This window comes from Macaca mulatta, chromosome 2 (assembly GCF_049350105.2).
Source record: "Macaca mulatta isolate MMU2019108-1 chromosome 2, T2T-MMU8v2.0, whole genome shotgun sequence".
NCBI classification, from domain to species: Eukaryota; Metazoa; Chordata; class Mammalia; order Primates; family Cercopithecidae; genus Macaca; species Macaca mulatta.
In genome coordinates this window covers 61,808,461-61,824,189 of record NC_133407.1, presented here as the reverse complement: position 1 = coordinate 61,824,189, position 15,729 = coordinate 61,808,461, and the positions used below count along the sequence as shown (strand labels likewise).

At 37.0% G+C, this 15,729-nt stretch overlaps 1 protein-coding gene across 2 annotated transcripts in view; it reads right to left on the bottom strand.

Annotated features, from left to right (window-relative positions):
- GFM1 (G elongation factor mitochondrial 1) overlaps positions 1-15,729 on the bottom strand; it is a 44,973-nt gene that overhangs the window by 1,344 nt on the left and 27,900 nt on the right. For both annotated transcript variants that reach the window (XM_077990667.1, NM_001261690.1), the window contains 4 exon segments: positions 9,364-9,526; positions 6,542-6,686; positions 881-1,041; positions 28-81 (listed from right to left, as the gene is read on the bottom strand). In XM_077990667.1, the coding sequence (XP_077846793.1) occupies positions 28-81; positions 881-1,041; positions 6,542-6,686; positions 9,364-9,526 (523 nt within the window).

The window sequence follows — 15,729 nt, the reverse complement described above, 5'->3', positions numbered from 1 at the left end:
GCTACAGTAAAGTTTAAACTTGCCTACCTCTGTGCATGACCGAAGTTCAGTGGAATAACCAAACATATCATTTAGAGGGACCTGAAAACAAACACAGTAGATATTTTAGCATTGCTTATTGGAAAATATTTGAGAAAAATACAGATGCACTTTAGCCATTTAATTCCTTTAGATTAAGATTTCTGCTCACTACTCTTAGTTTAAAATAATTAAAAGCCAAAGAGAAACATTTTTGTTTTATTCCAAGTGGAAATCCTATTTGAAAATTATTTCATTTGACAGTCGTGACCAGAAACCAAATCTTTCCATTTCATGGAGTGAACACCATTGACAGCCTTCCCTCCTCATCCCCACTCCACTCTGTAGCCCCAGCTTAAGCACTCAGAACTGTTTCTTCTGAGAAAATGTGAATATAACTTTCCTTTGGACACCTTAATGATATGCTGAAAGTAGTGTTTTCCAGGAGGCCTTATGAAATGTAATAAACACTTTCTCCCTTGAGATTTAAGTCAAGAAAGGTACAGGCAAGGGAATTAAAAGGGATAAATTAAAGATAACTATGCAAATAAAGCTAAAATGAGAGAGATAATATACATCTTATTTTTCCTTTTCTTTTTAATTTGTCTGTCTGTGCTTATCCAAGAAAGAGAGATAATATACATCTAAGAAAATGACACATTTACAAATGGTCAAGATAAAATAAATCTTATATTTAACTTCTGCACTTCAGAGTTGCTCTAATAGCAGATTACAGAAAATGCCACATGTATAAAGCCACAAATTCAGCAAGGAAATGTGTCCATTTGCAAAAACAAAAGTTAATCTGGATTTCCTTCTATGGTTAATAAAAGCAGGACTGTCAATGACCAAGAGTACTTACATCTGCATACAGTGTAAAATAGTCCTCAACTCCGTCTTGCCCAGTGATTACCCCATGGCGTCGGTTAATTCCTGCAATTACTTGTCCCTGAAATTCATTTGGACCTACAATTTCCACAGCCATAATAGGTTCAAGAATACATAATGTTGCATTTGCCAAGGCTGGGTTAAAAAAAAAAAAAAGTTCATTAGTCTTCATACAAACTACAACTGTCCAGATATAAAAAAGGGAGAAAGATGCTACTTTCCCAAAGGTACAAACACAAATGGCAAGCTTAAAATATTTGACCTAGACTCATTTTTCCTGTAGTAATAACAGTCACTCTTCTAAATGGAAATTCCAACATTTAATTTTAATATTGGTATTTCCATTATCATATTATTATCCTTAAAACTCATTAAATAGCAGAGAATAATACAAAAGGGTCTTAAAACAACATCTGATCAAGTCCTTTACCATCTAAATGATCCAGCTCAGTTAGGTATTCTCTCTGAAAATCGTCAGGGGTAAAGATAATGACTGTTACAAATTTGACCAAGGTAAACCCTTTCTCTTTTTTTTTTTTTTTTTTTTTGAGTCTTGCTTTGTCACCCAAGCTAGAGTGCAATGAGGCAATCTCGGCTCACTGCAACCTCTGTCTCCCAGGTTCAAGCAATTCTCCTGCCTCAGCCTCTGAGTAGCCGGGATTATAGGCGTCTGCTACCACTAATTTTTTGTATTTTTAGTAGAGACAGGCTTTTGCCATGGTCAGGCTAGATAAACCCATTCTTTCTTGTAGTCCCTGGCAGACAGTTATTTTTAATTATAAGAAAATAACTTTTGTCACAGGGCAGGAGGGGACGTGGAGGGTACCCTTCCTATACTCAGAAGCAAGAATCAAGCCACATCTATGATGTCTTTCCTTTTCTAGTCTGAACAATTTCAACACCTGATTGAGAATGGGAAGACCAAGTTTCCAGTTTTTGCTCTACCTCAAAGAAGTTATATGCCTTTTGGAAAAACACAGTTTGTCCAGGTCTCAAATTTTTTCATCTACAAAATAAGGATTCTGGACTAGATTGGGCCATTTAAACACTAAAACTCAGTGCGTTTGTATTTATTTTTATCCCTTTTAATACATAACCAAAACACTTCTTTCTGTTAAAGTGCTAATGTTTAAATGTAACAATATGGAGAGAATATAATAAAACTTCAAACATTTATACTTAATTTGGAAGTTGTGATAGTGACAAATACTTCAGTCTCAGGTTTGTTAAATTATCTCCAAATAAAGGCTTTCACAGAAATGATGACAAGGGTAGTATTTTGTTTAAATATAATCACAGGTTTTCCAGAAGCATCAATTTGATTATAATAAACCAAAACTAAAAATTTTTCTTATATATTCACTTAGTGCTTCTTCTAGAGACAGTTATAGCTTAACTGCAATACTTATGACAACAGGAATGTAATTAGAAATATTTTTAAATTTAAATCATATCCTAGCTCACACCTACCCTCGAATAATTAGTTCTAATGAGTGAATTTTGTTCTGAAAGAGAAATAACTGAACTCAAAGAGGTACTGCAGACTCCTATGCTTCACTGGCTAAGTCCTGCAGAAACCTACATGGACATCTAAATCAGACTAACAATTTTAGAGTGTAGAAACAGTTCTATTCCTTGCATAACTTCTTTACAACAGCAGGGCTTCCTTGGCTCTAAAGCAATGTAATTAATATGAAAAAAAGCACCCAGAAGGAGAGATGTGAGCAGACGTATCTAGATTTAGTTACACATTATCTAATGTTCTCAACAGGATAAGTAATGTAAAACATCTAGATTGTGAAAGGGTAAAGGAAAGGAAAGAGGCAAGTATATGGTGTCCATCACTCAATTATTGAGGACAGCCTTTCTGGTTCTATTTCACATCCCCTTACCCTGCTCCCTTCCTTTTAACTCTCTAAATCTACTCCCCGATTTAGTTCCAAATGAATCTTATCTTTACACATGTCTTCCTCTAATCCTATACCATGAGATAAGATTCCAAAGCCAATTCGCCTGCCATTTTTCAATAGCCACATTGCATCCAAGTCCTAAAAGAAATTTTTCCTCCAGCAGGTCTGTAGTCAAGTCAATTTCACCTTTCAGTTTTAGATTACATCACTGATCAGTCTCATGAACAATATTTAAAATTAGGTTCAAATGAATTCTAGTGTTCATTTTTTAAATCAAGAATACAGGAGAATGTGAACTACAGTTCTTCCAATTTTGATAAGATAAAACATATAATAATAGTATACTATTATAATAACTATAATATCTTATAGTTATAAGCTATTCTTATATTAAACTCATTTACCAACATTTTCACTGTAAAACTCTAATACAGCATTCAACAGAGGTGTATGTAAAAAAAAAAAGTTGATTTTCTTGCTGAGTGTGGCAAGAACTTCCTTTCACCTGACTTTTATATTTTTGTCTTTTTTTATCAGGGCAGAAAAAGCTAATTTTTATTTTTACTTCAAATCTAATGTTTTTAAAAAAAGTTTTAATTTTTAATTGACAAATAATAATTGTATAGGCCAAGCGCAGTAGTGGCTTATAACTGACAGGTGGATCATTTGAGGTCAGGAGTTCAAGACCAGCCTGGCCAACAGGGTGAGACCCTGTCTACTAAAACTACAAAAATTAGCTGGGTGTGGTGGCACGCACCTGTAATCTCAGCTATTTGGGAGGCTGAGGCAGGAGAATCACTTGAACCCAGGAGGTGGAGGTTGCAGTGAGCTGAGATCACACAACTGCACTCCAGTCTGGGTGACAGATAATAATACAATAATAATAATATACAATAATAATAAGAATAATTGTACATATTTGGAGGATACAGTGTGATGTTTTCAAGATTTTTGTCTTTCAATCATGGAGAAATAAAAATCAGATGAAGAAACAGTAAGGTAACTTATTTCTCATGCTAGCATCCTGCTTGTTTGCACAGTATATCTTGTAAAAAATAAAACTACTCAGCCAGCCATGGTGGCTCACACTATAATCCCAACACTTTGGGAAGCTGAGGCAGGAGGATCACTTGAGCCCAGGAGTTTATGAGACCAGCCTGGGAAACAAAGTAATACCCCATCTCTACATAAAATAATAATTAAAAAAAATTAGCCAGGCATGGTGGCATGCCCTTGTACTCCCAGCTACTCAGGAGGCTGAGATGGAGAATCACTTGAGGCCAGGAGTTCGAGGTTGCAGTAAGTCAAGATTGTGATACTGCACTCCAGCCTGGGTGACAGAGCAAGACCCTGTCTCAAAAATAGAAAAGTAATCCCAGAAATTTGGAAGGCCAAGGTGGGCAGATTACTTGAGGTCAGGAGTTCAAGACCACCCTGGCCAACATGGCGAAACCCTGTCTCTACTAAAAATACAAAAATTAGCTGGGCGTGGTGGTGCATGCCTATAATCTCAGCTACTTGGGAGGCTGAGGCATAAGAATTGCTTGAAACTGTGAGGTGGAGGTTGCAGTGAGCCAAGATCACACCACTGCACTCCAGCTCCAGCCTGGGTAACAGAGTGAGACTCTGTCTCAAAAAAAAAAAAAAAAAAAAAAAAAAAACCTCAATTCAATTATAATCTAGTGTTTTCCCCCTGTACATCTAATAGGCAATTAATCATACTTAATAATATATATATACTATACCTAAATAACAAAAAACTAAATGGTACATATTCAACTGTTTAGTTAATATTCATATACATTTTTTCCACAGGAAATATATATACATATATTAATATATTAGCTCCAAATGAATCTTACCCTTACACATGCCTTCCTCTAACCCTAGACCATGAGACAAACAAAGCTCCAAACTTAACTCACCCTGCCATTTTTGGATGGTGCATTGCATCCAAGTCCTAAAAGTAATATTATATATATACATATTTTATATTTTTTAAAGTGGCCATATACATTTTTTTCACAGGATATATTTATATATGTTATTTGTATTTTTTATATATCTTTTTCCCACAGTATATTATACATATTATATATTTATATATACTTTATATAGTTTACATATATTTTATACTTTGTTACATATTATACACTTTATATATAGTATATATGCATATATAATTTATACATGTATTGTATATAAACACATCTACAAATATATATACATATATAATATATAACATATATATCCTGTAGGAAAACGTATATGGCCACTTTATTTATATATGTATATATATGGCCACATGCATCTGTATTTACTTATATTTAAATGTAGGAGCAGTTAAAAAGGATGAGGCTCCTTGTTGACTGATAACCATATCAATTATCTGGCTTTATGTAACCTCTATTTCCAGGAAAGCTACCAATTTCCAGTAAAGAACCACCATAGAACAATCAGTACTTTCTAATTTGTTTTAACTGTACTTTTAAAAAGTATATAAAGTGATTATAACTAATTTGTCAGTTTAAGGCATACTAAAGTGGTAAACACACAGAGGTAAAAACACAAGTATTTTAATGTGAGTCATACCTAATAAAGTCTCATTTTCTTTGTCATTTTATTTACCTGTTTCCTATTTACACAACCTTCAGACTGTGACAAGATTTCTACATCATAAATTTCAACTGCATTTTTAATAGAGAGCTGATATAAAGGAAACCTCTCTTTCACAGCTGAGAAACTGAAACATAAATGAGGAATCAGCAACTCTCCCCAACCACTGCCCCCCACACCTGATCACAGATGCAAAGTGTGACCAAAAATACCACAAAGTTCAAATTCATACAGAATCAATAAATCCTGATCTACAGAATGTTTAGGAAATACTATGATTAAAGTTTCTACTGTCCACTTTAATCCTCTTTGATAAAGGTATTTTGGAAATATTTTGTGAATTATAATTCTACTGTGTGAAGACACTTGTGGACATTACTAATGTATTTTCACATAAAGGACATGGAAAAGATGACAAAGAGAATGGAATTTTCTGGCTTCAGGAAATGGCTTTGAAGTTCCTTTCTTGAATAATCCTGATGTGAAACTGCTATGTTGTCACTAGCTTTTTTTCTCTTAAAAGCAAAGAATCAGATATGTTTGCAACTGCATAGGTTCTAGTTCATCAGCATTTAAATACAAATATTATTCTGTGAGAAATGTTGACAATTTTAGCAGTTTTGCAAGAAATCTGCATTGTGAATGAGGTTTACCAAATTCTTTCAAAATACTTTGCCATTCTCAAAATGCCTAAAAGCATACAATGTCATAATGAAGAAATTACTTACAAATTTATGGATTTCTTGACATTTGAATAAGTCACTAGAAATAACAAGACTGTAGTTAAGACATCTTTTAAAAATTTCTTAGAATTCTGAACATTTCAGTCTTCTCTATTAAAAACAGAACTTATAAATTATCTATGAATTCAAATACCTGAAAGAAAACCCCAGAGAATGTAGGAGAATACGGTAGTCTTTTAGTTTTGCGAGAAAGAGAATGCAATAATCTACCTTGATCTCAATTCCATAAAGATTTGCCCACTACCTACAATATTCCCTGTGGTGCCTAGGGCTCTGGGTGAAGAAGACTAAAAATAGTGTTGCCTTCTGAGGCTATGATGATCTATCAGGAAAACAGATACACTAAGGTACCCGGGCACAGCATACCTTGTTTAAGAGCACCTTCTCCTGCTCGGATGAAAGAGATTTCATTAGAATCAACCATGTGGTGTGCTCCATCTTGCAGGACAAACCGGAGCCCAGAGAGCTTGTGACCAGAAAGAGGGCCCTTCTCGCAGGCATCTAAAAACCCCTGTTAATGAATGAACACAACTTCTGGAGAGAATGGATTTTACTTGCAGATACATTATCAAGAACCCCAAAATATTTGTGTTCAGAAGTGTACGTTTTTATGTGTGCTGTATTTCACCCCTCAAAGGAGAATTTTTAAAAAATGTTTAACAACTTTACTATTGTTTTTTAACTTTTAAGTTCAGGGGTACATGTATAGGTTTGTTACATAAGTAAACTTGAGCAATGAGGTTTGTTGTATAGATTTTTTCATCTTTCAGGTATTAAGCCTGGTACCCATTAGTTATTTTTTCCTGATCCTCTCCTTCTCACCCTTCACCCTCTAATAGGCCCCAGTGTGTGTTGTTCTCCTCTATGTATCCATGTGTTCTCATCATTTAGCTCTTTTATAAGCAAGAACATGTGGTATTTGGTTTTTTATTCCTGAGTTAGTTTGCTAAAGATAATGGCCTCTAGCTCCATCCATGCCCCTCCCTGCAAAGGACATGATATTGTTCTTTTTTATGGCTGCATAGTATTGGTGTGTATGTACCACATTTTCTTTATCCAGTCTATCATTGATGAGCATTTAGGCTGATTCCATGTCTTTGCTATTGTAAACAGTACAACTTTACTATTTAAGTTTTATTACTGTGGCATTTAGATGAACAATTCCTTGGAAAAGCATATTAGTTAAGGGCATAAGCTGGTTTGAAAGCAAGGCTTAGAGTGCTAACAGTCACTTTCTCATAACCTCATCTGCAGGAATTACTCAACTCAATTATTCATAACACATCATAGAGACAGCATGATCTTAATTTAACAATGAGGAAACAGTGGAAAGGCAAAACTAAGAAACTCCCTAAAAGAAAACCCCCACCAAAATTGGTGTTTATTCACTAGCTGTGTCTTGAGCCCCATACTGCATACCTCTAACTGCTTTGCCTCATTGGTAGATCACTACATTACAGCTCTGGTGTTACAAAATGTCAGTAAGAACTAGAATTAAAGAGTAATTCACCATTTTTTCAAATCTAATTATTTTTTAAAAAATAGCTTCGTTGAAGTATAACTGATATACAATAAACTACACATATTTAAAGAGTACCATTTGATGAGCTTGCAATTTTTATTAATTCAGTCACTTAACAAATACTTGTAGAGCTCCTACCACTTAAGTTAGTTTTTCTCGGCAACACAATAACATGGCTGCACAGATAGCACAAAATATTTCTTGACATTTCAAAACTGTAAGTTATATTTGCTGTAAAATATCTAAGTTCTCCTTCATCTACATTCATCTTAGTGGATGTAAGAATTTAAAGTGTGTGAATGACAAAATATTGTCTTGAAATAGAATACATTAATCACAAAAAAAAATGCTCCACCACTGAAATCAAAACTATAACCTGTTAATAAGATCTTCTAAGTCAAAAGGTTAAAAACAAAAACTGGCCAGGCACACCGGCTCACGCCTATAATCCTAGCACTTTGGGAGGCCAATGCGGGCGGATCATGAGGTCAGGAGATCGAGACCATCTTGGCTAACACGGTGAAACCCCGTCTCTACTAAAAAAATACAAAAGATTAGCCGGGCGTAGTGGCACGTGCCTGTAGTCCCAGCTACTAGGGAGGCTGAGGCAGGAGAATGGCGTGAACCCGGGAGGTGGAGCTTGCAGTGAGCCGACATTGCGTCACTGTACTCCAGCCTCGGTGACAGAGCGAGACTCGGTCTCAAAAAAAAAACAAAACACAGTCTATGTGAATTAATTAAGGGTTTACAACATTTCTTTTTTTTCTTTTTTCTTTTTTCCGTTTTGGAGACAGGGTCTTACTGTCACCCAGGCTGGAGTACAGTGGTGCACAGTTCACCACAGTCTCTATCTTCTGGGCTCAAGCAATCCTCCCCTCCCACCTCAGCCTCCAGAGCAGCTGGGACTACAGGTGTGTACCACTACACCAGGCTAATTTTTTTTTCTATTTTCATTTTTCTGTAGAGATGGAGTTTCAGCATGTTGCCCAGGCTGGTCTCAAACTCCTGGGCTCAAGTGTTCTGCCCACCTCAGCATCCCAAAATGTTAGGATTACAGGTGTGAACCATCGTGCCCAGCCTACAACAGTCATAAAGCAAATGACCTGGAAAGTGAACAAAACACCCCTCACATGTGCAAAGCATTTCTCCAAGGAAATGTCACATAGTCTTATCTGATCCTCAATTTTGTGAGGGGTGCAGGTTTAAGTATTTTCTCTCAGTTTACAAATGAAGAAACTGTTCTCAATACTGATTTACCAAAGCATATTAATCAGTAGCAGAAATGAGACAGTAGCACCCAGGTGTTGGGAATCTAAAGAATGATCATTCAGCTACAATAGTACACATAAAACTCTTACAAATCACTAAGAACTACTACAAATTTTAATTGCTGATTACAATAGAGTAGTTTCAATTTATTAAGAAAAATACAACTATGATTCAGAAACATAATAATTTCCCATCATTGTCACAGCATGGATTTATAGCTCTTCTCCTTAATGAACTAGACATTCTAAATCAGATGGAAAGCCTAACAATCAGAGAAACAGGAATGTAACTAAAACAAACCGTGATAGACAACATGATGGAAGATAAAGTATGATTTAATACCTGATGAACTGTTTTTAGTAAGTAAAAATGCAAAAACGCTTTTTAAAAAATTTACCTTTTCTACAGCAGGCACAAACTGCTTTGGAATATTTGATCCGAATGTTTCATCTGAAAACTCCAATTTAGTGTAGTCCTCTGGGTCCAGAGGCTCCAGGACACCTATTACTTTTCCATACTGGCCTGCACCACCTGATTGTTTTTTATGTGTAAACTCAAACCTGAAAGTGATTTAGGAGAAAAAAAAAAAAAGGAGCATTATGTAATTACAAAATAAGTAACCCCTATTAATTTAAAAGAACACATTTGATTATTTATTTATTATCATGGTCTTTTTATAAAAGTTTACTGTAGATTTTAAAAAGAACCCTCTCTTTTCTGTTTTTACTTAAAGTGAGGGTGGGATATACTACCCAAGGTAATACACAGATGAATTTCACAAATAAAAAAGTAAAAGTCGAGTAATTAAAAGAAAAAGGTCAGTCTACGGTTCTTGTTCTAATAACCTACATTCCGAAGACCTTGCCCATTTCCCTGGAACACAGTGTTCTTTCTTTAAATCTCTGTAACCAAAGACTTGAAAATAGGACCTTTGATGGCTAAGTTAATTTATTCAGATAGTTCCTATTTGATGTTATTCCTTGGGCATCATAGACTCAGGCAATACAAGAAAAGGGATTTCCAAGTGAAATAATTAATACCTGAAAATGATCGGTGCCAAAATGATAGAGACTAACATAAGTCAGTCATTCAAAAGACACAAAAAGATACTTAAACACAGGTCAGTGTTTACTTCAAACCACTAATGGCAACATTAATATGATAAAATAAGCACTTTACATACATACTAAAGATATGTAAACACAGGCTACTGTTTCACTGGAAAAATCATTTCATGAGTATCTACTGTTTGCAAGGCATTTCTTCCTTTAAATTGAAATCTTCCTCAAGACTACAAGATGGAAGAGGCCAGCTGCTTTCAAAATTATTAGCAGGTAAGAAAATGGACATTAATGAGTGTGCATTCCTGCATACAAATCTGAGAGTGGTTTGGAAAAAGGAAATATCAATATTTGCCTGTTCCAAGCTGTTAGGAGATGCCAGCTTACAACAGGCAAATTTCCAAAGCTGTGGAACGCTCTCATATTCTCAAGTATACACAACGGTTTCTATGAGACATTTTAAATCATGTTTTCAATTTGTCAACAATATAACATCTATACAAGCGTACTCTAGATCTGTGATGTCTATATGGTAATAACTAACCATGGCTGTTTACATTTAAATTAAAAGATTTCCATCACTGCCCCAAGTTCTACTGGGCAGCACTGCTCTAAAGGACCAAATCATAAACAAGTAACTCCACACAGTTTCAGGAACCATATCTGAATTTATAATCAAGAGAGTGTCAAACAACAGAATACTTCTGTGCCAGGCTTATGTTAAGTACCTTATATGGATTGTCTTACTTGTTCTTTACCACAAACCCATGAAGTAGGTATTATTTTTATCACCATTTTACAGATGAGAAACCTGAGGGACAGAGAGACTAAGTAACTTGCCCAGTGTGACAGAGCATTAAGTGGCAGAGTCAGGATTTGCTCTAAAACCAAGGATCTTAAACATTCTTCTAGAAGGCTAATACAAAAAAGATATAAACTAACTTACAAACGCTGGGGTTAGTTTATTCACTTCAAAAGCTAACAGACGGTGCTACAAGAAGACAGATTTTGCAGTAGTTTAGAAAAAGTAAAGGTAGAAGAACTAAGACTGCGTGACAGGCAGCTAAACAGAAATGCTGAAGGTGAAAGAAATGTCACATTATGAAAGACAATTTCATTTTGGCAAAACATCATCTGTCACATTAAAATGAATGTTGATTAGAATTGTTGGGTGGGGGGGGATTGAGGGAAGAGAAATTACCTATTGGGTACAATGAATATTATCTGGCAGATGGTTACACCAAAAGCCCCAGACTTCACCACTACCCAATATATCCATGTAACAAAACTACACCTGTACCCACTCAATCTATTTTTTTAATCAAAAAAAAAAAAAAAATTACATCAGGGCCACATTGTTTTCAACAACAAAAAATATATATATATGTAAGAATTGTGTTGGCTTTGTTGTTTACCTCAAATTTGCAGATTTGTTTTGACTTCAGAGTCATAACAAAGTTGCAAGCAATGGGCATTTCTAGTAATTATGTTTTTAAGAGAGCCTAAATTGGTATGTATACTTTTAAATGCCTATTATCTCACAACCAGTGTTACTAGCTTTGATATACAGAGATGGTGACTGCATTCATAAGGCTTCAAAATGGTGACTTGAGGAAGCTCACATATTGTATTTCTCACTACTGGTGGCAACACACGAGATATTAACTAGCGTGAAACCTAAAATTTCATTATCAGCAAAAAGCTCTGAGTTATCAGAATGTACTCAGCCACTTTCCTGGACACTATCAGCAGAGGACCTATTCAAAAACCTCACACACACAACGACAACCTAAGAGGCTGGCTTACAGATACATGACTCATCAAAAGGAAAAAAAAATAGGAGAAAAAAATTCCTCCAACTTCTTAGAAAAGGCCTTAAGAGAAGAACTAACCATTTCATCCTTTAGTTACTTTATAGTTGCTGGCTAATATAACTAGAAAAGATGAGAAATGCTATATTGCTATTAATTTTTTTAAAAGCTACATAGTCCAAAGAAACACTGTATTTATAAATTAAAACAGTATATGAGGAAGACAGTACATTACAAATACATTTTTGTTCACTTTCTTTTTCAAAGCATCACAACATACAGGCATATCTTGGAGGCATTGTGGGTTCAGTAACAGACCACTGCAATGAAGCTAATATCACAATAAAGCAAGTCACACAGATTGTGTTCCTAGTGATTACAAAAGCTGTATGTTTACACGATACTGTAGTCTATTAAGTATGCAATAGCATTATGTCTAAACAAAAATCCCACCACACATATCTTAATTAAAAAATACTTTATTGCTAAAAAATGTTAACAATCATCTGAAACTTCAGCATCAGAATTAGGAGTAGACACTGAAGGTCTAGGAGCCTAGAGGGTCTTAGCTTGATGCTGATGGCTACTGACTGATCAAGGTGGTGGCTGCTGAAGGTTGAGGTGGCTGTGGCAATTTCTTTTAAAATGTTTTTTAGAGATGAGTCTCTCTATTGCCCTAGTTGCCCAGGGCTGGTCTCAAAGTCCTGGCCTCAAGTGATCTTCCTGCCTCAGCCTCCCAAGTAGCTGGAATTAAAGGTGTGAACCACTTCACCCAGTCACATGACAATTTCTTAAGACAAGACAACAATGAAGTTGGCCCCACTGATTGACTTTCCCTTTCACAAGACTTCTCTGTAGCATGTGATGCTGTTTGAAAGGATTATATCCATAGCAGAGTTTCTTTCAAAACTGGAGTCAATCATCTCAAACCTTGCCACTGCTTTATCAACCAGGTTTACCTCTTGTTATAATTTTAACAATGTTCGCAGTGTCTTCAACAGGAGTATATCCCATCTCAAGAAACTACTTTCTTTGCTCATCCATAGAAGAAGGAACTCCTCATCTGCTCAAGTTTGAACATGAAATTGTAGGACTTCAGTCACATCTTCAGGCTCCACTTCTAATTCTAGTTCTCCTGCTATTTCCAATACATTCACTGTTACTTCACCCACTGAAGTCTTAAACCTCTCAAAGTCATCCATGAAGGTTGGAATCAACTTATTCCAAACTCCTGGTAATGTTATTTTGACCTCCTCCCAGGACTCACAAATGTTCTTAATGTCACCTAGAATGGTGAACCCTTTCCAGGTTTTCAATTTACTTTGTCCAGATCCATCAGAGGAATCAACCTATGGCAGCGATCACCTTACAAAATGTATTTCTTAAATAGTAAGACTTGAAAGTCAAAATTACTCTTTGATCCAGGGGTTGCAGAATGAATGTTGTATTAGCGGGCACGGAAACAATATTAATCTCTTTGTACATCTCCATCAGAGCTCTTGTGTGACAGGTGAATTGTCAATGAGCAGTAATCTTTTGAAAGAATCGTTTTTTTTCTAAGCAATGGATTTTAAACATTCAGTAAGCCATGCTGTAAACAGATGTGCTGTCACCCAGGCTTTGTTATTCCATTTGTAGAATATAGGCAGAGTAGATTTAGCATAATTATTATGGGCCCTAGGATTTTGACAATTGGAAAGGGGCACTATCTTCAAACTTAGTCACCAGCTGCATTAGCCCCTAAGAAGAGAGTCACAGCCTGTCCTTTGAAGATTTGAAGCCAGGCACCAACTTCCCTACAGCTATGAAAGTCAAAGATGGTATCTTCTTCCAAAAGAAGGATGTTTCATCTACATTGAAAATTACTGTTGTTTGACTGGGCGTGGTGGCTGTAATTCCAGCACTTTGGGAGGCTGAGGTAGGTGGATCACGAGGTCAGGAATTTGAGACCAGCCTGACCAATATGTGAAATTCTGTCTCTACTAAAAATACAAAACTTAGTCAGGCATGGTGGCGGATGCCTGTAATCCCAGCTACTCGGGAGGCTAAGGCAGGAGAACGGCTTGAACCCAGGAGGCAGAGGCTCACTACAGTGAGCTGAGATCATGCCACTGCAATCCATCCTGGGCAACAGTGAAACTCCATCTAAAAAAAAAAAAAAGAAAAGAAAAAAAGAAGGACGGGCGCGGTGGCTCAAGCCTGTAATCCCAGCACTTTGGGAGGCCGAGACGGGCGGATCACGAAGTCAGGAGATCGAGACCATCCTGGCTAACACGGTGAAACCCCGTCTCTACTAAAAATACAAAAAACTAGCCGGGCGAGGTGGTGGGCGCCTGTAGTCCCAACTACTTGGGAGGCTGAGGCAGGAGAATGGCGTAAACCCGGGAGGCGGAGCTTGCAGTGAGCTGAGATCCGGCCACTGCACTCCAGCCTGGGCGGCAGAGCGAGACTCCGTCTCAAAAAAAAAAAAAAAAAAAAAAAAGAAAAGAAAAAAAGAAAATCTGTTGTTTCGTGTAGCCAACATCATCAACGATCCTAGGAGATCACTGATCACTACCGCAGCTTCCACATCAGCACTTGCTGCTTCACCTTTCACTTTTACATTACAGAGATGGCTTCTTTCCTTAAACCTCATGAACCAGCATCCGCTAGCTTCACACTTTTCTTCTGCAACTTTCTCACCTCTCTCAGCCTTCATAAAATTGAACAGAGTTAGAGCCTTGCTCTGGATTAAGCTTTGACAGAGAGAGAGACATTTGATATAAGATGATGGGCAAGCAGACAGATGGTATTTAAAGGCAAAGTCAATCAGAACCCCCAAATCCCAGGAGACAATAATAAACATGAAACTGGGGCCCAAGTCCAGAATCCAGATTTACTGCGGAATCTACATAATTGGAAAAAAAGAGACCTCAAGAGTCTCGGGTGTGTGTGTTACTACCAAGTTAAAGGTCCTGGCCAGGCGCGGAGGCTCATGCCTATAATCCCAGCCCTTTGGGAGGCCAAGGCAGGTGGATCACCTGAGGTCAGGAGTTCGAGACCAGCCTAGCCAACATGGTGAAACCCTGTCTCTGCTAAAAATACAAAAAACTAGCCAGGCATTGTGGTGGGCACCTGTAATCCCAGCTACTCTGGAGGCTGAGACAGGAGAATCGCTTGAACTCAGGAGGCGGAGGTTGCAGGTAGCTGAGATTGCACCATTGCATTCCAGCCTAGGCAACAAGAGTGAAACTCCGTCTCACAAAAAAAAAAAAAAAACAGCTGTTAAAACAGCTAATACACAAGGGAAAAAAAGGCCAGGTGTGGTGGCTCATGCCTGTAATCTCAGCACTTTGGGAGACTGAGGCGGGTGGATCACCTGAGGTCGGGAGTTCGAGACCAGCCTGACCAACATGGAGAAACCCTGTCTCTACTAAAAATACAAAATGAGCTGGGCATGGTGCCACATGACTGTAATCTTCAGCTACTTGGGAGGCTGAGGCAGAAGAACTGCTTGAACCCAGGAGCAAAGGTTGCAGTGAGCTGAGATCGCACCATTGCACTCCAGCCTGGGCAACCAGAGCGAAACTCTGACTCAAAAAAAAAAGGTCCCAATCCAGGCAGCGAAGACCTTGGCCAAACCTTGGTAGAATCTCCAAGTTATCCTAGCCCAATTAGCCTAAGACCACCAAGGATAAACCTGTACTTCTACAAAGTCAGGTTTATAGACCCATTTCAATGAGGGAGACCACATACCAGAGAGAGTAATTTGTATAAGTTTAGTTTTTAAGTTTATTTTAATCCTTGAAGTAAAATATTCAAAATGACTCAAATTGGAAGCATGGTATTACATTAAAACTTCATCATTTTAAGATTAGTAAAGGAGAGGGGTACAGGCGCATTTTTTTTCTC